Here is a 24,028-nt window from a genome sequence, read left to right as displayed (position 1 = left end):
GAAAAAATGTCTGTGGCATTGTTGCTTTTGTGTCTTGTTTTATGTTGCCGGATCTTGCATGTTTTCTGGCAGTAAATCTTTATTGTCCATATTCATTGCTATACTTGGCAGCAAGGCACTTACTCTGATGCAGTACTTAAAGCAAGGCACTTACCCTGGAATGTGTGTCATAATCTTCTGTAAATGTCCTTTTAAAGGATAGTCATAGAAATCATTCTGGGTTTTGTCCTGAATGTAACCTATGAAAGAGACTATCAGAGTGAGGTATAGATATACACAAAAACAATTACTGCGAGGTTAAGTACTATCCCAATAATGCCTAACATGACCAAGATAGATTCTTTTTTTTTTTTTTTTTTTCCCCCAAAGCCCCAGCAGATAGTTGTATGTCATAGTTGTACAGCCTTCTAGTTGCTGTATGTGGGACGCGGCCTCAGCATGGCCGGAGAAGTGGTGCGTCGGTGCGCACCCGGGATCCGAACCCAAACCGCCAGCAGCAGAGCGCGTGCACTTAACCGCTAAGCCACGGGGCCGGCCCCAAGATAGATTCTTCTTTTTCTTCTTTACATCTTCTGCTGTAGTGATGACAGAAGTACCCATTTTCCCAGAAAATCTCTTGGTCTACAGAAAAAGAAAATTGATTGTGAAACAAATCCCTTGGAAAGATACCTTTGAACTATATAGAGAAATAGTAAATAATTTAGTTTACTATACTTGTTTTTCTTGCATAATTTTTCAGTGCATAGTTCTGTTTTGCTCTGTCAAGATGGTGGAAAATGATAGAAAATGTGTTTTAGTACAACTTCAAATAATCTATTATCATTTTAACAGTTGGACAGAATAATAGAAAATATAATGAAAAGGCACATTAAAATCTGCCATTTATATATTATGATTCTATATTTAGTAGGTATAAATATATTTTTAAATTTTATATGTATATCTGGCTATGCTGATGTATTTAATATGAACTTCAGTTTATGTCTGATATATATGTATAATCACCATATATTTTAGCCTAAAACAATGAAGTTACTAAATGTCAGAGTTTTAAAATAATTAAAAGAAAAGTGTTCCTTACCCTACGTTGCGTCAGGAATAAAGTGTTATCAGATATCCTGCTTTAGTCCACAATAGTGATGAACAAACATTTTCTCTTCATGGAGAGCTTCTGTTTACACACAGAGAAAAAGAAGTGAACAAAACCTGGGCAAGCTTCATATAGAAGGTGGCAAATGTTTTCAGTTCTCCCGAAGGGATGGGTCATCTTCATTAGTAATCCATGGTAAATTGCACTGTAACTGTTTGGTATAAATTGATAGCCTCTGCCAGTAATAAGCTAAACAGTAAATGTGTTCCGTGTTTGTCTTAGAATTATTTTTAGCTTTTATACATGCTGAATCGTATGTTTCACAAAAACTGCTAATATTTATGGTTATTTCTTATGAATTATCTATCTGATGAACCTTTAAACTGTTGTGTTTCTTTTCAGCCGTTTGAATATTCTTTTCCTCATTGAAATGTTGTAGTTTCAAATACAGAAAATGAGAATTTTATTCTTCTACCTAGTACTAGTTAACTGTTTTCAAATTAGAAAATTTCTCTTACTGGAACAGTTATAGTAATGTCACACAACTGTTATCTGTAGTTGTGGATGATAATCCCAAGATATTTTTCTAGCATTTCATAATTCAGCAACCAGGCATATCTGAGGATCATAAGGGTAGTGACTTTGCTTACATAGTCGTAAGCAGTAACACTGAACATGCACTTGCTGAGTAAAGAGGGAGCTGCAGGCCACCCCTGCAGACATTGCATCGCACAACAATGTTGTGCCTCTGCTCTTTCTTGTCAGACTGTTCGCATTTAATCCTGCAGTAACAATGAAGTGTGCCGTGTGAAAAGGAGCTAAGTTTAAAGACTTAGAGTTTTCTGATGAAGCTCTTCATGGCAAAAAATAGGATTAAGGAATTCAAGGTTGAAACGGTCTGTTTTGTACTCTAACGGGCAGGTTTTCATTAAGAGTTTGTTACGTTTATTGACTCCTTTTGTTCACTGACCACCCATACGTGGTAGTATAAAAGTGCATACCTTAAAAAAAGAGCATAAATTAGCTCTCCCTTAGTTTTCCAAATTCCCTTCTCTAGGGATATTCAGAAATCTTAAAAAAAAAAAAAAAAATTTAAAATCGGATATAAATAACCATGTTCCAGGTTCCAGACATAAGCGTAGATTGCCAGAGGCATTTATATCTTGTGGAATTTGACCTTAAAATGAGCACTCCTGTTTATGTAACTTGTTTAAAAAATGCAAACATACAAAAACTTGATATTTTAAGTTTAAAATACATATCATAAGAAATGACACAGTAATGAAATTCATTTAAAGTTTCTTGTAAGTCAAACCTACAAATTTATGTCTCATCCTGTTTGGACTACTCTCAATCTCATTGTCTGCTGCCTAGTACCCTGTCTCCATAGCTTTTGCTTTCATCCCTCCCTGATATGAAGAGAATATCTTCTGTTTCCATAATTTAAGATTCCCAGTTGGCTCTTCCCACTGCCAAGTTAATTGAATAAAATAAATACCAATAGAATAAAAGAAAATACCATGTTTCATTTATTTTTAGAATGGCTGTCTTATTTTCTCTATGCCCATTTGTTTCCAGATTAAAAAAAAATTTAAATTTTTAAGCATGCATGTGCTTGCATATCTGTCATATCTTTTTTCCCCTTTCTTCCGTATTGAGCTTTAGCAAGCTAGGCTGTCCTTGGCATTATTCTTACAATGGAGAGGTAGCTTCTCATTTTGTGGTTTTTCTTGTTCTTGATAACTTCATAGCCATTTAATTACTTTTTAAAAATCAACATGTCTTGGGTCACTTCCATTCTTGTATAATTTTGTCTAAAGTGCTATGATTTTATATAGTTTGTTTATTATTTATTTGTTTATTTTGTGAGGAAGATCAGCCCTGAGCTAACATCTGCCAATCCTTCCTCTTTTTGCTGAGGAGGACTGGCCCTGGGCTAACATTCGTGCCCCTCTTCCTCTACTTTACATGGGATGCTGCCACAGCACGGCTTGCCAAGCCGTGTGTCGGTGAGCACCCGGGATCCAAACCAGCGAACCCCGGGCGCATTGATCTGTATGTCTGTTCTCTCGCCAATATTACATTGTCTTGATTATTGTAGCTTAATAGTAAGTCCTGAAGTCTGGTTGTATCAGTCCTCTGACATTGTTCTTCTTCTTCAGTATTGTGTTGGCTATTCTGGGTATTTTGCCTTTTCATATAATTTTAGAATCAGTTGGTCAATATCCACAAAATAACTTGGGATTTTTATTGGGATGATTTGTGTTCTATTCTGTTTCTCATTGTATGTTACATGGAACAGGGTTGGGAAGAATAAAACACTGTGTGGTATTTTGCTAAGTGAGTTTATAAAGAGTACAAATGGAAATCTTTGGATAACTGGCTAGCAAATGTTTTCTCAGTTTGTTGTATGCTCTTAGGACTCCTATTTCCAAACACCCTAAGTGGTAGTGATTTTTTAAGAATTTTTATCAGTTTCCCTGGGGAGCAGGTCCACTGAACTCCTCATGGTGTCATGCCAGCAAGAAAAAAAAATTGAGGCCTTATGGGCCAGCCCCAGTGGCCTAGTGGTTAAGTTTGGTGCACTTTGCTTTGGTGGCCCAGGTTCAGTTCCCGGGCGCGGACCTACTCTGCTGGTCAGTGGCCATGCTGTGGCTGCAGCCCACATACAAAATAGAGGAAGATTGGCCAGATGTTAGCTCAGGGTGAATCTTCCTCAGCCAAAAAAAAAAAAATTGAGGCCTTATAAACCTAGTAAAAATTGTTCAAGCTCTCTTATTAATTAAATATTCTGTATCCTTACAGTGGGATATTTTGCATCCATTAATTTCTTGAAAGTAAAAATGCAGCACATGCCTAAATGTACAGTATGGTACTTTCCCTTGTAACATTAATCAGTTTTATTGAATATTAAAATATATTAACTTTTTCTTTACTCAAGTATTATATTCTTCACTTGTTTCAAAATTCAAAAGCTTTAAGATGGTATCCAATATAATAGTTGTCTTCTTGCCCCTGTCCTATAGCTAGCTAGTTCAGCTCCCAAAAGATAATCAATAGTACTAATTTCTTATATTTTTTTATAGGGATCCTGTGTGTGTATATATATATAACAAGTAAATACGAATACATAGTCTCCTTCCTTTGTTGTTGTTGTTTTGTTATATGTTATGTTTTGCCCAAATGACAGTGTACCATACAACCCTGTTTCTATGCCTTGCTCCTCCCACCCCCAAATTACATACTTTGGAATTTTCTCCAATGCAGCGTAAAGCACATCTTCATTTTTATTACTGCATAATTGATATTTAGTAATTAAAACAGCTCCATACTGATAAACATAAATTGATTCTTTTACTGTTTATAACGAGTGCTGCAGTGACTAATTTTGGTGACCTTGATAATTTTATCTATAGGATTAATTTATAGAATTACTAGAATTGCTGATTCAATGGTTGTTTTGTTATTTTGTTCACTTTGTTTGTCAAATCAATTTGTTATTTTGACAGGTTTTAACTTGTGCTTGTAGGCATTATAGCAGTCATGTTGAGTGGCTGTTTCCCCACACCTTTATGAAAGGTTCATACCAACTTCCTTCCTTCCTTCCTTTCTTTTATCTATCTGTACATGCATACAAACATATATAAATTTTATACATATACACACATTATTTTTTCTGTACCATTTGTGAGATATCTGTTGCAGACATGTTAGCCCTATTACCCCTAAGTATTTCAGGGTTTATTTCCTGAGACAAAGGCAATCTACTACATAACCACATTACAGTAATTAAAATCAGAAAATTAACTGATACAGTACAACCATATAATCATCTAATCCACAGATACCATCCATATTTCATCTTTTGTCCCAATCATGTCCTCTATAGCAAAGAAAAAAAATTGCTTTTGGTCCAAAATTTAATCTAAGATCACATGTTACATTTTGTAACCTCTTTCATCTCCTTTGATCTGGAACATTCCTCAGACTTTTTTTCTTTTGTGACCATGACAGTTTAATAAAATCTTTTATTATGGAAAAGTTCAAAATATGTAAAACTAGTGGTTGTAGCATAATGAACCCCCATGAGCACCATCACCCAACTTCATCAGTGGTAAACATGTGGCCATGCTTTTATGTGTATCCTTAGCCAATTCTTTCCAAACGCATAAACAGACATAGTAGATTATTTTAAAGCAAATCTAAGACATCATTTTATGCATTCTGTAAATAACTTAATGCCTAAAAGCATAAAGGAAAAAGTAGAAATTAATTTAAAAATAAATTACCTCATGTACCACCATCCAGAAATAGTAATGAGTAACATTTAATGACTATGCATATGTACAGGTAGAAGTATAAACAGACAGATTGGTAATAGAAGAAGATGAGAGTATAAAAATGTTTGGGACTTAAATAGTTTAGCTATTTCTATCAAAAATGGGGAAAAGAGAGAAAAGCTGGTGTTGGGACATCAAAGTTTATATAGCTAAGCCCTTAAAACTTTGATGTGGGCTGGAATGAATAGAAATTCTACGTGGAAATATTTTTGTCGGTCATATATTAAAGCGAACAGTCAAGCTTTACATGACTTATGAAGAAGTTTTGTTTTGTTTTTACTGAGAGGCTTTCTCCTCTAGGGATTATTTTTTAGTCAAAGTATCATTGTAGATTTTTTTTGTTTCTTTTTCTTGTTCCTTTGTTCCACTAGATAGTTTCAAAAAGGCAAGCATTTGATCAGTTAATATCTGTAGAGTTTATACTTACTCTTTAAGATGCATTAATTGTAAAATTCGTAATCTTATGGCAAATAAAATTCAGTTGTAATTGTTTTGGTTCTGTAGGTCCTTTGTATTTGCATATACATATTTCAGTTATCTTGTCAATTTCTACCCCCAACAAAAAGCCTATTGTGAATTTGATTGAAATTGCATTCAACCTATACATCAATTTGGAGAGAATTGATTTCTTAACAACTTTGAGTCTTCTAATCTGTGAACATTGTATATCTGTTTGTTTAGATTTCCTTTAATGTCTCTCAGCAGTGTTTTGTACTCTTGAACTTATGTCAAATTTATCCTAATTTCTTTTTCTTTTCTTTTTTTTTGGTGAGGAAGATCAGCCCTGAGCTAACATCCATTGCCAATCTTCCTCTTTTTGCTGAGGAAGATTAGCCCTGAGCTAATATCTGTGCCAGTCTTCCTCCGTTTTTGTACGTGGGATGCCACCACAGTGTGGCTTCACAAGCGGTGCATAGGTCCGCACTGGGGATCTGCACCTGCAAACCCTGGGCTGCCAAAGTGGAGCAGGCGAACTTAACCATTATGCCACTGGGCCATCCCCTCATTTTTTTTTTGTTTGTTTGTTTGCTAGGAAAGATTCACCCTGAGCTAACATCTGTTGCCAATCTTTCTCTTTTTTTTTTCTCCCCAAATCCCCAGTACATAGTTGTATATTCTAGTTGTAAGTCCTTCTAGTTCTTCTATGTGAGCCACTGCCACAGCATGGCTACTGACAGACAAGTGGTGTGGTTCCGCACCCGGAAACTGAACCTGGGCCGCCGAAGCAGAGTGCGCCGAAATTTAACCACTAGGCCATCAGGGCTGGCTCCCAATTTCATTTTTTATGCTATTATAAATGATACTGTTTTTTAAAAATTCACTTTCCTGTGGTTACTAGTATATAAAAATATAGTTGATTTTTATTTATTCACCTTATATCCTACTACCTTGTGAAACTACCTTATTAGTTCTACCATTCCTTAGGGTTTCTGTGTAGGGAATCATGCCATGTACATTAAAGACAGTTTTATTTCTTCCTTTCCAATCTGTATGCCTTGTTTGCTTTCTTTTTTTTCTTTTTTTTTTCTTATGAGGAAGATTGGCCCTGAGCTAACATCTGCCAATCCTCCTCTTTTTTTGCTGAGGAAGACTGGCCCTGGGCTAACATCCATGCCCATCTTCCTCTACTTTATATGGGACACCGCCACAGCATGGCTTGACAAGTGGTGCGTCAGTGCGCGCCCAGGATCCGAACCGGTGAACCCCGGGCCGCCGCAGTGGAGCGTGCGCACTTAACTGCTTGCGCCACTGGGCCGGCCCCTTGTTTGTTTTCTTAAAAAAAATTTTTGTAGTTGTACTGTTTAGATCTTGCAGAAGTTCTCAGTTTTGGGGAAAAGTATTCAGTCTTTCACCATTAAATATGATGGTTGATGTAGGGTTTTTTTAGATGCCCTTTATTAGGTTGAGGCAGTTTTCTTCTATTTCTAGTTTGGTTAGAGTTTTATCGTAAATGAATTTTGAATTTTGTTAAATGGTTAGTTTAGATCTGCTCAGATGATCATAAGAGTTTTCTTTTTTTGTCTGTTAATATGGTGAATTACATTGACTTTTCAAATGTTAAATCAACCTTGCATTCCTGGAATAAATCTCACTTGGTTGTGATTGATTATCCTTTTTTGTTTCTGTGTTCATGAAGGGTATTGATCTGTAGTTTCTTTTTTCTTGTAATGTCTTTGTGTCATTTTGGTGTCTGGTTAATTTTGTCCTCAAAATGAGTTGTTCCCACTTCCTCTATTTTCTGAAGGAGGTCATGTAAGGTTAATACTACATATTTTTTAAATGTTTGATAAAATTTACCTGTGAAGCCATCTGGAGCTCTTTAATAAAAGATTTTTAGTTAAGAATTCAATTTCTTTAACTGTGATGGGGCTATTAGGATTTTCTTTTCTTTTTTTTTTTAAAGAACCTATTTGGGGGCCAGCCCCGTGGCTCAGTGGTTGAGTGAGCACGCTCCACTACTGGCGGCCCGGGTTCGGATCCCGAGCGCGCACCGATGCACCGCTTCTCCGGCCATGCTGAGGCCACGTCCCACATGCAGCAACTAGAAGGATGTGCAGCTATGACATATAACTATCTGCTCGGGCTTTGGGGGAAGGAAAAGGAGGAGGATTGGCGATGGATGTTGTTGGCTCAGGGCTGATCTTCCTCAAAAAAAAAGAACCTGTTTAGTATTGTTGGTTTCTCTGTTTATCTGCTTTCTACAGTGAGAGCATAGAAGTGGTTGCCTGAAGCTGGCCAGAAGAGAATGATTAATGGCAAATGGGCATAAGGAGAAGTTTTGGGGATAATAGAAATGTTCTCTATCTTCATTTGGGCGGTGATTACACAGGAGTGTTTATTGTCGGAAGTCATTGAATGCACACTTACAATTAGTTCCTTTTATTGATTGTAAATTATGCCTCCATAAATTGATTTTAAAAGTTATAAATCATCTGGAAATGATTTCATGATTTTGCTTGGGTTACTTAAAGAATTTTTTTGTAACAAAGTAACAGTTAGAAAAGCCTGACACTTTAAGCTTCCAGAGAATTAAAATACTGAAAAAGCTAAATTTTTCATTTTACCGTGTGAATGTAGTAGAAAGCTAAATTTGAGGCCGTGCTGTAAAAATATGTTGAAAATATTTTTTTAAGGTTATGAATTATATAGTATTAAAGCTTAAAGACAACTAGCACTTTTTAATGTGCTTTAAGGAGACTGTTATGAGGAATTTCAGGTCATATTAAATTTTTTTGCCATGCATAAAACACTTTTTCTCTCTGTGTTAGTAAATCATGCTAGTGCTTTTCTCCGAAACTCTGGCCTTTGCGTGGCATTATACTTCAGTGGTTAAGGGTCTGAACTTAAGAGCTGGGTGACCTGCGTGTGCATTCTGCTCTCTCCACTGCACTGCTTATGCAGCCTTGAGCAAGTTCTTCATCCTTTCTGTGCTTTACTTTCCTCACGTAGGAAATGAAGATAATACTACCTCACAGAGTTGTGAGAAGTTAGTTAATATATGTAAAATGGTGAGAACAGTTCCTGGCGCTTGTGCTCCCAGTGTTAGCTGCTATTATTATTATCATAATCACGTTCGGAAAAGTGTCTGGTTTTCTCTGATTTTAAAGCATCATGATTATTCCCTTAATGTGTAAATTTGTTTTCTTGTAAAGCAGAATCAGCAGGAAAATAGTATTAGACTAGAAGTCTAGAGATTTCAGTTCTTTTCTGAGTCCTTTTTTTGGTACTTAGGAAACAAATAAATTTTAGTACTTTCGTGTTAGTTACCTGTGATCAAAGGCATTATTAAAAGTTTTGTAGTATGTACTACCAGTTAAGTACCACTAATTACTGTTCCTAATTAATATCACATGTCATTTAGATTTCATCTGAGTTTTATATGAAGCCACATTTATTTGTTTTCTTAGTTGTCTTTCAATTTAAGCATGAAAACTAACCATACTGTTTATAATTGCTATTTTCGTTTGGGGATTAGTAATCAATGTACTGTGATTTATACCTTTATCCTTAAAAATTGGCCAGTGGGAAACTAATGTCATGCCATTTGGAGATGTACTGTTTCATTTTATTTAAAATTTCCTTTGTCAAATTATTTCTTCATATTCTTTGGATTAAATAGTTTATTTATATATCAGAACATTTTAGGTTTAATTCTCCAGTGTGTCTTTTAATAAGAACACAATATTGCCTCAATTATTTTGTTGTAAGAACAAAATTGGTGTTAATTTTTAGTCCCATTGATTATTTTCTTGGCAAAGTGTCAATTATTAAACCTCTAAGACAGTTTTTGTGTATACATAATAACCCTCTATCACCTTAATGTTTGGAGTTACTTAATAAGATATAATTTAGCATATAATTTATTTTACTGCTCCTCTAATCCGAGAATATATGTTTTTAATTATATATATTATAAAAAGCCATGCTTTGTTGTGTTGGGTTTTATTTTTAGGGCAATAGAATGTTGCAGAGCAGTGGAGTATGGATTATTTGGAGGCCATATTGTAGTATGGAACATAAATTCCATTCATAGAACTCCATTCAAGAGAATGTAAGGAAAGACAACACAAATTCTATGGAAAGGCTATAACTATACATTATTCAATAACATTGGAAAACAAAATTCTACCCCTTAATGAACACGCTGTTTAAAATGCTAAGTATTTTTCCTTTTATATAGAGGTCAGATTAATTTTTAAGATTTTAACTAGAAAGAATATATAATAATATATTTTCTGTTGCTTTTTCTAACTGGAACAAGATCATAGCTTGATTCCTTTTGTACATGTGTTTATATCTTAAGTTCTTTAAGTCATCTATGTGTTATCAAGTTACTATGATCTGATAATTACTACATTATCTTATGTTGTCAAGAAAATATTTACTGCATGCCAGATACTCTGATAAACCATTACAAAACATTTCAAACAGGTATATGATGAAAAGTAATTCACCCTAACATTGCCCCTCCAAACCCTAGTCCTTCTCCCTACATGAATCTACCATTACTTGTTTGTGATTAGTAGTCTCAGTATTCTATACCTATACAAGTATATCCAGTACATGTATGTATCCCTTATTTTGAAGTGAACCTGAAATAAAATATTCATGCTCTTTTGAACATGTCTAAAGATTGTTTCTTTTAAGCATAGCAGCTGGCTGTGTGACACTTAGAACCTCTAGAAAAGGTTCTCTGTGGATAGAGCCCATGCCTGCATACTTTTCACAGTTTGTGTATGTAAACAATATTAAGGGATTTGCCTCTTGAAGATGGCACAATCCAAGAGAATTTTTTGCTATGATGGAAACATTCTATATCTATGCTGTCCAGTATGGACTCGTGTGGCTATTGATCACTTGAAATGCAGCTAGTAAATTGAGGAACAGAATTTTTAGTTTTTTTACATTTTAATTATTTTTTTGTTTGTTTTTTTTGTGAGGAAGATCAGCCCTGAGCTAACATCCATGCTAATCCTCCTCTTTTTGCTGAGGAAGACCGGCTCTGAGCTAACATCTATTGCCAATCCTCCTCCTTTTTTTTCCCCCAAAGCCCCAGTAGATAGTTGTATGTCATAGTTGCACATCCTTCTAGTTGCTGTATGTGGGACGCAGCCTCAGCATGGCCGGAGAAGCGGTGCGTCGGTGCGTGCCCAGGATCTGAACCAGGGCCGCCAGTAGCAGAGCGCGCACACTTAACCACTAAGCCACGCGGCTAGCCCATGTTTTAATTAAAGTAGTCATATGTGGCCAGTGGTTACCATATTGGGCAACTCAGGAAGCATCATGGTATAATGAAAAAAGTTCTGGAGTTAGATATACCTAGGTGTCAGTCTTGGTCTTGCTATCTTCTATTTAGCTGCTTTGTGCAACTTACTAAATCTTAGTTCCTCATGCACACAATGGGGATAATAATGCCTTCTCCAAAGAATAATACACACACAGAAATGTCATTGAATAGAAAAAGGTTTACATGTATACATACCAAAGTGATAAGCCTGGTGAAAGGACTAGAGAAGGAGAGAAATGGTCAAAAGAGACTATAGCCTTATCAGGAATGTTTTACTATTTGTCAGGATAATCAGTTTGAGGTGTTACTCCTGTATGTAAAATGAATGTTTAGAAATTCATCTTTTTTCTCTAAGTATTCCTACATAGTACCCCAGCCATAGAAAATAAATAATATTTGAGTATGTGTTCACATAAATGTCATCTTCATGTGTTTTTTGCAAGTTATTTCCCTCAAATATACATGTAGGAGACAGATCTACTTTATTCTTTTTAAATGTTACATAGGGTAGAATCATTTGGACATGTTATTATGTATTTAGTCTTTTAATTTATTGCTCTTGGGTTGCTTTGAGCTTTCAGGATTGAAAACAGTATTATATTGATCACTCTTATTTATAGGTATTTAGTAGCAAGTGATATTTCTAAGCCATTAGAATCTGGGCATTTTAAATAATGCCAAATTGTTTATCAATGTGCATATCTACCTGTTGATATAAGTCTAGCTTTCTCATATCCTCACAAGTATTAATGTTGTGTTTTATGCCTGTTGATTAGTAACTTTGGGTTTTAACCTGGATTTTCCTGAAAACTGTAGTGTACTATGTTATACTATAAAATTATAGTAAATAATAAGATTAGATCATGGGTTGGAAAAGAGGCTTTAAGCATAACCAAGTATGTATGGAAACTTTATATATGATAAGGGTGCAAGGTAAAATTGCAAATAAATCAGGAAAGAATGGGCAGTCATGCTTTCCTACCCTGTCCTCTGCATCAGCATTGCAACGTGTGAAATTAGGGCCTACTCCTCCATCACTCTGAAAAGCCTATTTGTCGTCAGACCATCAGAATCAATTTTATTAAGCCCTTTATCCCTTTAAATCAGTTGCCACATGAAGACCAGAATTCCTAGGTGATGCCTCATCCTCCCATACTTTAATCCCAGTATTGCTCTGTGGGCAGTGAGGCAATTCCTACATCCTGAGATACTCCCCCAGTTCTTTCTCCCTGTTTTAGTCTTCTGTGTAGCATTCAGAGAACTTACTGGTGTGTGAAAAAATGTTTACTCATTTGTCCTTTTCTAGCTAGAATGTAAGCTACATGAGGGAAGGGATTTTTGTTTGTTTTCTTCACTGCTGTATTCCCAGCCTGTTTAGCAGCAGGTTTTCAGTGAATATTTATGGAATAACTAACATCAGAAATAACAAGTATTTACGGAAGAACTTTATTCAGTAACTGGTATTGGAAAAAAGTTAGTAGATCCTTATCTCACATGATTGACAAAAGTAAATTCTGGTTGGAAGAAAGCCACAAAACATATAAACATTTTATAAAAACCTTAGGGGCAATATATGTTTTTAGAGTAGGGAATCCATTCTTAGATACATGTGGTTTTAATAAAAAATTTCATTTGACTTGTTGCTAATAATTAAAAGTTAGCATACAGTCAATTTTTTAACAATTTGTTGAATTATGCTTTTGGTAAACTGGTCATATCATTCTATTTTACCTAAGATTTATTGGCTTTATCGTTTCAATTTAATTTTTAAAATATATTTCCACTTCATAGTAATAAATTTATTTACTGCCATGATGTATTATCTGGGCTATTTAATAGTTTTTATGGGTAATATAACTAGATAGTTACTTAAGTACATTTCTTGCTCTCTCCCCAACTCTATGCCTTATTCATTTTTGTTTCCTAAAAGTGCCTCTTATTATACTTTGTACATTGATGCTTCAGAAACATCTGCATTACTCCATTTACCAGCTAACCAGTTAATCTTAAGATTCAAGTAGAAGCTGCATTGCTGTGAACTTAGTTTTATATTGCACATGATCTCATTTTATGCTTTTCCCCTCTTCTTATAGTTCTTGACATGGCAAGACATGTGCCACTCTATCGAGCTCTGCTGGAATTGCTCCGAGCCATTGCTTCTTGTACGTCCATGGTGCCCCTATTGTTACCTCTTTCTACAGAGAATGGTGAAGAGGAAGAAGAACAGTCAGAATGTCAAACTTCTGTTGGTACTTTATTAGCCAAAATGAAGACCTGTGTTGATACCTACACCAACCGTTTAAGGTACTTTACTTTTCTTCATTTCTCTTGACCTTGCCTTGAACAATCTTTTTTAAATAGTTTTGTGGGTTTTTTAAATGATATATGCTAATTAAACTCACATATACACAAGCAGTATATAAAACTGCAACAAAAAAGTATCCACCAAATCCTACACTTAGAAACCTTTATTCACATTAGCGTATCAGACATCTCCCTATGCGGTCTTATAGCTATAGGTATGGAGTTTTTCTTAAATGCTGTCACATTGTACGTGTTATACAGATAGATGCTAGTTTTATTCAATATTGAGGTCAAAGACACCTTTCAGTGTCATTAAATGCATATTGCTGACATTGTTCTTAATACTTCTAATTATGCATTGGCTATAGATACTCTATTTTACTTAACCATCTATTATTAGTGGCCATTCAGGTTATTTCCAATTTATAATAACCTCAGACATACATCTTTTGGGGCTTGTAGAAACCTCCACAAAGTAAATTCATAGAAGTGGAGTTGTTGGGTTTATGGATTACTCCTGTTTCATTTTGATACCTATGTTATAATTCATGCTATAACTTTTTTTTTAGAAGTCACAGGATTCAATATTTATTTGTTGGAATTGTAATAAAGTTGGTATTTATCTTCATGTAAAATTGAATTTTTAAATGAATCTTTAAGATTACACCTCCCTAGATTCAGATGAGTTCTCTTATCAAAAACTCTTTTGGGGGCTAGCCTGGTGGCATAGTGGTTGAGTTCGTGTGCTCCACTTTGGCGGCCTGGGGTTCACAGGTTTGGATCCCAGGCACAGACCTACACACTACTCGTGAAAGCTATGCTGTGGCTGCGTCCTCCATACAAAATAGAGGAAGATTGGCACAGGTGTTAGCTCAGGGCTAATCTTCCTCAAGCGAAAAGAGGAAGATTGGCACAGATGTTACTTCAGGGTCAATCTTCCTCACCAAAAAAAAAAAAAAAAAAAAACCAACAAAACACCTCTTTTTAAATAACCTAGTAAACCTTTTCCTTTCTCTTAAAATCTGTTTAGTGGTTGTCAGTTTTACTTAAAGGTGGCATAATTCTGATTTTTAAGGCATTTATACTGCCAATGGAAGTTTATTCCTTTGTCAGTGGTCTTTTGAGTCAATTAATATTCTTAACCATCTTTGCAATATATTTGTTCTACCTATTTTCACTTATTTTTTAAGAATCTAAAATTTTAGAAACATAGGATATGTCAAACGACAGCAGAGAATTGGTCACTGGAGGAATAGTTTTTGTCAGTCTTTACCTTTCAGGGAGAAATCAACTTTTCAGATAATTGTAACTCTTATTAGCTTATTGTACTGTACTGTCATTATCTCTTTAAAAACTAGTGGCTTGCTACCAGGCAGTAAGAATCATAAATTAGAGAAGAGATTAAAGAAGAGCTAATTGGTAGAAATATAAAAAGCTGTAGGTTCATACTACTCTTTACCAGGGAGGGAAAATGTAAAGGTATATTTTCTTTGATAGCGTGAGGTTTTTTTCTGTTATAGAGAAGAGAATAATATTATGGTTGGTTCCATCCTTCATTGTGGCAAAAATTTTTCCAACTAGTGACCTAAGCCCCCAGCATAATTATATAAAAATAGTGTGGTGTCATTGAACTGCAGGTCTAATTTTTCTAATTGAGCTAAGTCACACTGAGAAACATGTAATTGAACATCCATCCCATTCCTCTGCCCTGGCCATCTGTGTTCCTTACTGCTGTACAATCAACATATAGTTCTTGACAAAGCAATTAATATAAAGTATACAGAGCTTTGAAATTGCCCTCACGTATATTTAGGAGGAGTCTTGCTCTGTGTTTCTGTACGTTATATTTTTGTGTTTTGAGGTGTATTGTAGTAGTTTATAACTAAAAGTTGACAGTTTATGAAGCCTTGAGTGTTTTGTCCCCAGGAGTATTTTATTTCTTAAATGAAAAATTGTGTAAAGATTTGGACTGTTGTTATAAATATCACTTTGGTTAAAAATAATGTCACAAATTTGTGATGTTACAAATGTGAAAGTAAGACCTTTAAAATAAGAGTAACTTTCTTTATACTACATATTTCCTTACGCTGTAATTTCTATTGGATCCTGCAAAAATGCAGTTACTATATTGAGTTCTAGGGTAATTATAGAAGATGCTTATTGCAGTGAATGGAATTTGTACACCTAGAGTGCCTTTTTCGTTGCTTTTCTTAAACTGACGTATTTCCAGTTCACATAACATTTGCAGTATAATTTTTTAAAAATTAAACTTTTGACTTCTTTATAAAGTGTATTAATTAATGATTAACTACTAAAATTTGATTTCAGATAGAAGATAGCTTGAGTTTCATTTAACTGGAGCTCTTTATTTTTCTACTTGGTTACCTAGAAAAAATTATTCTTCAGATTCTTTCCTTCTTAGTTCAACAAGGAAAAAAATGACACTTGAGACTTCTAAATTCTGTACCAACAAAACATGCATGTACAGATCATAATCAATGTTCACAGAGTTTATTTCATTTATGTTATTTTATCTTTATGGTGACCCTGTGCAGTAACTATTTTTAATAACTGTTTTACTGATGAAGAAACACTACTAGAGCATTTTTTATTAGGATTTGAATATGTTTCTTAGTCGAGATCCGTCATGATACCTGTTACATTATACAGCCTCTGTTAGAGAGACAAACCAGTAAAGACATACGTGTTATAACATCCCTACTTTCCTTGCAAGGTTTCGAGAATTCATTTTCCACTTCACAGAGCAGGTATATCTATTCTTTTCCAGCCCGTCAAGACTTAAGATGTATTTCTTTTCATATTGTCATTATAATAGAACTCTAATAAAGTGAACAATATAGTCCAACTTCCTATAGAGTTTTAATATCCACAGAAATAGGCCTAAATTCAATTTTAACACTGTTTCAAAGTGCAGAGCTTCCCTCTCACCCCCCACATGCGTACCCCATCTCCACCTATATTTTTTAAAAACCCCAGGATACCCTTGAGAAGAGAATGGGCCAAGGAAAACATGTTCTATTTATATATTGCTTTTAAGATATGTTTTAGTGCTTTATCGGGGTTTGGAGTTATGGGTTTAAAAATAATGTGTAGGTATACCCCAGCTCAGAAAAATTTTACATTATTTTTATCTCTGCTCTCTTAGTAAGAAATGTAAGGGTGAATAAAGTACATCTATTTAGTATAGGCTATTTTTAAAATTAAAGCAAGTACTAATTTTCTAATTAAGTTTATATGCCTATTGCTGTGTTTTTTCCTCTTGTTAACTTATTTCTCATTTGTTACTGTTTTTTTAACCAAGCATATACAAAAGGCGTGCAATTTTTTTTCCCCTTCAAACGAAATTTCAATATATTTAACTCTTTGGTCATCTTAGGTAAAGAAAAAATAGATTTGCTATGTGCTCTGCAGATCTCTAGGTGATGATTAGGGTTACATATAATGATTTTCATTGAAATTATTTCTGCTGTGTGTTACCTTTACAATTTGTATCTTCCTTTTGTGGATGAGAAAAATTAAAATGTTTTGCGCAAGTACAAAGAGGAAGTGTACTTTTGCTGGTGGGAATATCCTAACTGAGATTATACTATCTTGAAGTTGGTGACTAAACCCAACTAATTTTGATCTCAAAATTCAAAGAATGAAGGAGATTATATAGGTTAGCTGGCTCTCTCCCATGCCTGAAACCTTCTGTAAGAGGAAATAGAAAGATATCATTAAGAAGCTGAAAAGGCAGATCGTTTATCTTGCTTTTATCTAGTTTATGCATTAGAACTTTGTGGTTATATTTAGATAGGTGAGATCTGGCCTGGTCACAAGAGCATGACTGATTTGTTCATTTAACAGATGTTTATTGAATGTTCATGGGAGCGTAACAAGAAAATTGAGTTCTTTTTCGAAGGGAGATAGATGGGAGAAATAATAACTAGACAGTTTTAATAACACAGTACATGACATACTAAAGTGTAAGACATTACTGGAGAATCAACCCAGATTTGGAGGCCTAAAGAATAAGTAGGAATAGTTAAATAAAGAGGGGCAAGGGGCTGGTATACCACGCTGTGGGAGTAATGTTAGTTAGCAGTGAAAGAAAGCATCACGTATTCAGGGAAACCTAACGAAGTTTTGGTGTGTCTGGCTATAGTGTGGATGGGAGATAGGACTGGGAGGTGAAGCTAGAGAGGAAAGGAGGGGCTAGAAGATGAAGAGAGTTGTATTACAGTTACTTACTCTTAAATGCAGTGATGAGCCACTGAAAGGTTTTCAGCCGAGATCTGCTCAGATTTGCATTATAAAAAGATTATCTTGCAGTGTAGCTGTGTGGTTCCAGTGGGAGTTGGAATAAGACTAAATGGCCATGGAACAGATTGTCATCCTTTCCATCTCATCAGTAGAGCTGTATGTGTCCTGTCCCCATCCTGTCATTTTTGGAGACTGAGGATTTGAGGTCATTAGCATTCTTGCTCTCATATTATGGACTTAATAGAGAGTTAGTTCCTAGGTAGAAATACATTCTGTGTTCCAGACATTTGACTTAAAAAAACAATCATGTAACTCAGGCTTCAAATCACTTACTAACTGCGTTATTCTGCCTATGGGTTAATATTGGCACCTGCAAATTTATCCCTAGGGATCCCCTTCAGTAGAGTGCAAGTTCTTGTAGCATAAATAGTTCTGGGAGCATGATTTCCTTTGTTCACATATAAGAATCTAAAGTCTAATTCCAGGTGGAAGTTTTCTAAAACTAGTCCTACTAGGTTATTTTATCAACCCAGTTAGGCAGAAAACTGTCATCTCTTGGCTTGAGGGAGCCTCAGAGTTATTAGCAGAGAATCTTAAGTCTTTTATATTAAGGTTCAGAAATCTCAGAGTGAGACTACATACATGTTCATACGTTCCTCTTCTCTTTCCTTAAAGCTGTCATCCAGCTAAAGTTGTACACGTGGAAAATTTGTACAGCAGTAAGTGGGTTTTAGATATAATATTTCTGGAACCTTTTGTCTGTATTATTTTAGAATTTATCTAAATCTAAAAAGAGTGCTCATATAATAATGAGATTTCATTAATCTGATCAAATAAGCTAAACAGTTTTCATGATTGAAAACAGAAGGAAACTTTTCTTGTAGGAAATTTAAAGAGGAAACTTCAAATTAGTACCATATCGGAAGAACCAGTATTATTTGCCATAAGTAGAAGATACTTGTAAAAGCGAATAACTAAAGTAAAAATACTCACTGACTCCAAACCTCTTTTCTGTTTTAGAAAGGAAGATTTAGCAAATGCCAAAGAATTACCAAAGGCTTACTGACGTCTTTCTTTTCATTGCAAAGGGACCAGTTTTCTCAATACGCGATTCAGTTATCTAATACCACATTTCATTACCACTTAGTCTTTTCACACTTTGGGAAATCCTATTTATTGGAGTATATCTTCAAGTCCTCTAAAAGTAGAGGCATTTTGCAAATATAAACTAACAAGATAGAAAAAGGAGAAGAAATGGGAAGATGTCCATTAACTATCTTGCTCTCTCTCCCTTTTTATCTGTGCTTAATTGGGAGAAACTAAAGTTAGCAGACAGACAAACTAGCTAGCTTTTGTTTGTAAATGTGGCTGCAGTTTAGAGTGGTATTGTGGTTCTCATTATCACCTTAAAAGTTTTACAAAAAGTAGTTGGTTTTTAACTTAACATTTTTAACTTAACCTACTTCTCTTCTTTTTTGTTTTTTGCTTCCCTGCTCACTAAGATACGCAGTGCCCTCTATGGGCCCTCTGGCTGAAGCACTTTCTAACCAGGTGTGTCCTGCTGTTCCAGGATTTTGCCCTTTTTCTTCAAGACAAACTTCTTATTTCAGAATACTTCCCTGAGTATGGATTATTATAATTTATATAAAAAAGTAAATGACTCTTTTACCTTTCAAGGGGGCGCTTGTATTTTAATAAAAGGTTATTCAGGTAATTCTTGGTGAAGGAGTGTATAGATCTATTAGTTGGGTTGCCTTCTATACCCTACTCCCTTTTAGGTGGTCTGCCAGGGAGTAGATGTGGTAAAATCAATACTGCAGTTGGGGCCGGCCCCGTGGCTTAGCAGTTAAGTGCGCGTGCTCTGCTACTGGAGGCCCGGGTTCAGATCCTGGGTGCGCACCGACACACCACTTCTCCAGCCATGCTGAGGCCGTGACCCACATACAGCAACTAGAAGGATGTGCAGCTATGACATGCAACTATCTACTGGGGCTTTGGGGGAAAAATAAATAAATAAATAAAATTACAAAAAAAAAAATTCTGCAGTTGTATTACCGAACTTTCTATATATCCAAAGGCTTCGGTAAGACTGACTGCTTAGAGGAGGAACTTGGGTTGGCTCAGTGAGACAACACCATAGGAATGCTTTTTATGCCTGGTAGTTCTGTAATTACTGAGTTTTGCTATAATGTATGATAATATATTGTATGAGATGTATAATTATATATGCATGTATATATCGAGGCACATAGGTCTGAAAAGTGGCTTCTAAAGTTTAATTTTTGGATAATAGAGTTTAAGCCATGTTTCAAATTTCCCTCAATTATAATTATACCTTAATAATAAAATGATTACCTCTTATGGGTGAGGATTAGTTTGGTGACTGATAATTACAGGACTCTGATGTGGTTGGTATTTAGTATAAACCAAAGCACTAGTCAAGTATTGAATGTACTTCTAGTTTATTATGTTCATCTTTCCTGGCTTATCTGGTAAATTAACCTGTTGACATGGCAAGGTGAAAACTAGGAATGATGTATTGTGATTTGGTCTGTCTTTAAAAAGTTGACAGGTCCTTAGACAGTTGTTAAATATTTACTGTGCAAATTTCATTAAAAGCTTCCTAAAGATGATAATATTTTCATGTTCTTTTATTCATGATCCTGTACTTTTACTATCCACCACCTCTCCTAATACATCCTTTCAAAATTCACAATTTGTAATAACTGCGTGGAGTTAATCTGAGTCTAACGGAGACTGATTATATGGATAAACTGATTAAAATTGCTGTTGGCTGATTGTTAGTAAGCGTTCAGATGAAGATAAATCAGGGATAACATTCCTTTTCAAAGCACAGAAGGCTGAGCAAAGTGTATCACTTCAAAGAATTTTCCATTCAACACTTTCCAACTTCTGTCTGCAACAGACAAGATTAAAGATAATTAGTTATCAGGTTTTTTTGGAAATCAGTTTTTTTTTTAATATATATGACATGTTTTGGATATTAGTTTCATAGTATTTTGAAATCATGCCTTAACTGTCTAAGGTTACCATCTTCTGTCACTTAAAACCTAAACAGAATTGGAGCATTTCAGAATGCTATCATCAGGAAATTTTGTGTTTTTTCCTTGTTCCACTGAAATTTTTTATAATAGTTTGAACAAAAATGGGGAAAACAGTTGATTAAACCATAAATATTGGTTCTATTTAATTTCATTTGTCTCGATGATATTAAGTATTTTATTTACTTTATTTCAGAGAAATTGTTCAAAAGCCACCTTAGTAATCACTTCAATGGAAAGATCTAAGGACTTCCAAAATAATAAAAAGCTCTTATTTCTTTGCTTGTCTACTCTTTGCTTGTCTACTTCCGTACTAGGCACTTAAGAAGAACAAAAAATTTAATATTCATCCACGAAGGACTTACACTCTGAGTGGAATTTACTCCCTTGGCTAGTGTTTGGAAACTTTTATTACCATAAACGTTTCATTTTTCAGATGCCCTCAGTGTAGCAATATTAACCCTTTTCTTTCTTGCCTAATGCAGAAAGAATTTACTAGCTTTTCATGTAGTTTATCCAAAAAGTCTTAATTTTTGGCTTTTTTTCTTAAGTTTTATAATTTAATGATTTTTGTGTTTAATACTTTTAAGTGTTAGACCTACAAGCAGTGGGAAGAAATAGTTCCCTAGGAGCCAAAAGAGAAAGGTAGAGAGACAGAAGGAGGGAGTGCATTGAGAATGAAAGAGCATGATACCCAAAGTCGGAGGGAAAGGCTGTGTATAAGGTATAAGCAGCGTTACACACATGCCAAACACATTGTGATTAGATGTTTATTACTGCATAAGTCCAAGGTCACTACCACTTAAATGCATTATCACTTGTGTTATATGAGCTTTATGTTTCAAGACAGTTGCCACTATCTTGATTATCTCAGACAAAATCTCAAGCAATCTTAATTGCTGAATTTGAAGTCTCTTGCTAAGTAAGATTTAGTTTATAACAAATCACAATAAATAACTGGACACATCACAATAAATAACTGTTTCATATTATCTGTAGGATTTTAGAGCTGTAAGGGACTCTCTTTCATGTAGTTCAGACCCCCCTGGAAAATAAGGTCCATAAATACAGTGATTTGATCCAGGTTCTCTGATGCTTGGTGGCAAAGCTGTGATAAGAACTCAGATCTCCTAATGTCCCAATTGTGTATATTTATCCACTGAATTAAACTTAACTTCTAAAGAACAATTTGATTTGTGCCTCAATAAATAATTAGAAATGAGAGAGATGGACTTGTTTCTGATCTGGCTTTGGATATTTAGGATATATTAAAAAAAATTTTTTTAAATGTTGACAATGAAGTAAAATTATTTTTTAATTAAAACATTTGCTTTTCTTTTTTTCATGTTTGTGAATATTTTATTCTATTATTAGAAACTGACATTTATATTCTTCATAATAAAGTTCTCCCCTTAACTAATTCGAAGTCCTTGGCTGCTTGGGGAAATCCTCCCCATTCTTTTTTTTTTTTTTTTTATTGATGTTTTAATGGTTTTTAACATTGTGAATTTTTGGGTTGTGCATTTTTGTTTGTCCATCACCATATATATGACTCCCTTCACCCCTTGTGCCTACCCCCCACCCCCACTGCCCCTGGTAACCACAGTCCAGTTTTCTCTGTCCATGTGTTGGTTTATATTCCACATATGAGTGAGATCATACAGTGTTTGTCTTTCTCTTTCTGGCTTATTTCACTTAACATAATACGCTCCAGGCCCATCCATGTTGTTGCAAATGGGATGATTTTGTCTTTTTTTATGGCTGAGTAGTATTCCATTGTATATATATACCACATTTTCTTAATCCAGTCATCAGTCGAGGGACACTTAGGTTGCTTCCACTTCTTGGCTATGGTGAATAATGCTGCAATGAACATAGGGGTGCATAAGCCTCTTTGGATTGTTGATTTCAGGTTCATTGGATAGATTCCCAGTAGTGGGATGGCTGGGTCATAGGGCATCTCTATTTTTAATTCTTTGAGGAATCTCCATACCGTTTTCCATAGAGGCTGCACCAGTTTGCATTCCCACCAGCTGTGTATGAGGGTTCCTGTTTCTCCACATCCTCTCCAACACTTGTTGTTTTTTGTCTTGGTGATTATAGCCATTCTAACGGGCGTGAGGTGGTATCTTAGTGTTGTTTTGATTTGCATTTCCCTGATGATTAGTGATGTTGAACATCTTTTTATGTGCCTATTGGCCATCTGTATATCTTCTTTGGAGAAGTGTCTGTTCATTTCCTCTGCCCATTTTTTGATCGGGTTTGTTTTTTTGTTGTTCAGTTGTGTGAGTTCTTTATATATTATGGAGATCAACCCCTTGTCAGATGTATGTTTTGCAGATATTCTCTCCCAGCTGGTTGGTTGTCTGTTCATCTTGATTCTGGTTTCATTTGTCTTATAGAAGCTCTTTAATCTGATAAAGTCCCACTTGTTTATTTTTTCTTTAGTTTCCCTAGTCTGGGTAGGCATGTCATCCGAAAAGAGTCCTTTAAACCCAGTGTCAAATAGTGTGTTGCCTATATTTTCTTCTATGAGTTTTATGGTTTCAGGTCTCACCTTCACGTCTTTGATCCATTTTGAGTTAATTTTTGTGAATGGCGATAGCAGATGGTCCACTTTCATTATTTGCATGTGGCTGTCCAGTTTTCCCAACACCATTTATTGAAGAGACTTTCCTTTCTCCATTGTATGTTCTTAGCACCTTTGTCGAAAATTAGCTGTCCGTATATGTGTGGTTTTATTTCTTGGCTTTCAATTCTGTTCCATTGATCTGTGTGTCTGTTTTTGTACCAGTACCATGCTGTTTTGATTACTATTGCTTTGTAGTATGTTTTGAAGTCAGGGACTGTGAAGCCTCCTGCTTTGTTCTTTTTTCTTAGGATTTCTTTAGCTATTCGGGGTCTTTTGTTGCCCCATATAAATTTTAGTATTCTTTTTTCTGTTTCTGTGAAGAATGTCATTGGGATTCTGATTGGGATTGCATTGAATCTGTAGATTGCTTTAGGTAATATAGACATTTTAATTATGTTTATTCTTCCAATCCACGTGCGTGGGATATCTTTCCATTTGTTTATGTCATCATGGATTTCTTTCAATAATGTCTTGTAGTTCTCATTGTATAGGTCCTTCACCTCCTTGGTAATTTATTCCTAGGTAGTTTATTCTTTTTGATGCAATTGT

The 24,028-nt window shown here is 35.0% G+C and overlaps 1 protein-coding gene across 12 annotated transcripts in view; it reads left to right on the top strand.

Annotated features, from left to right (window-relative positions):
• Positions 1-24,028, top strand: part of BIRC6 (baculoviral IAP repeat containing 6) — a 236,286-nt gene that overhangs the window by 178,825 nt on the left and 33,433 nt on the right. For all 12 annotated transcript variants that reach the window (XR_001389958.2, XM_087436940.1, XM_087436939.1 and 9 more), the window contains one exon: positions 13,312-13,522. Coding sequence is in view for 11 of the 12 variants with exons in the window: in XM_087436940.1 (XP_087293066.1) it covers positions 13,312-13,522 (211 nt within the window). In the remaining variant the exon portion in view is untranslated. The remainder of the gene's footprint in view (positions 1-13,311; positions 13,523-24,028) is intronic.

This window comes from Ceratotherium simum, chromosome 11 (genome assembly GCF_057802395.1).
Source record: "Ceratotherium simum simum isolate JZ-2026a chromosome 11, ASM5780239v1, whole genome shotgun sequence".
Lineage (NCBI taxonomy): Eukaryota > Metazoa > Chordata > Mammalia > Perissodactyla > Rhinocerotidae > Ceratotherium > Ceratotherium simum.
This window is presented reverse-complemented; position numbering and strand designations above follow the sequence as displayed.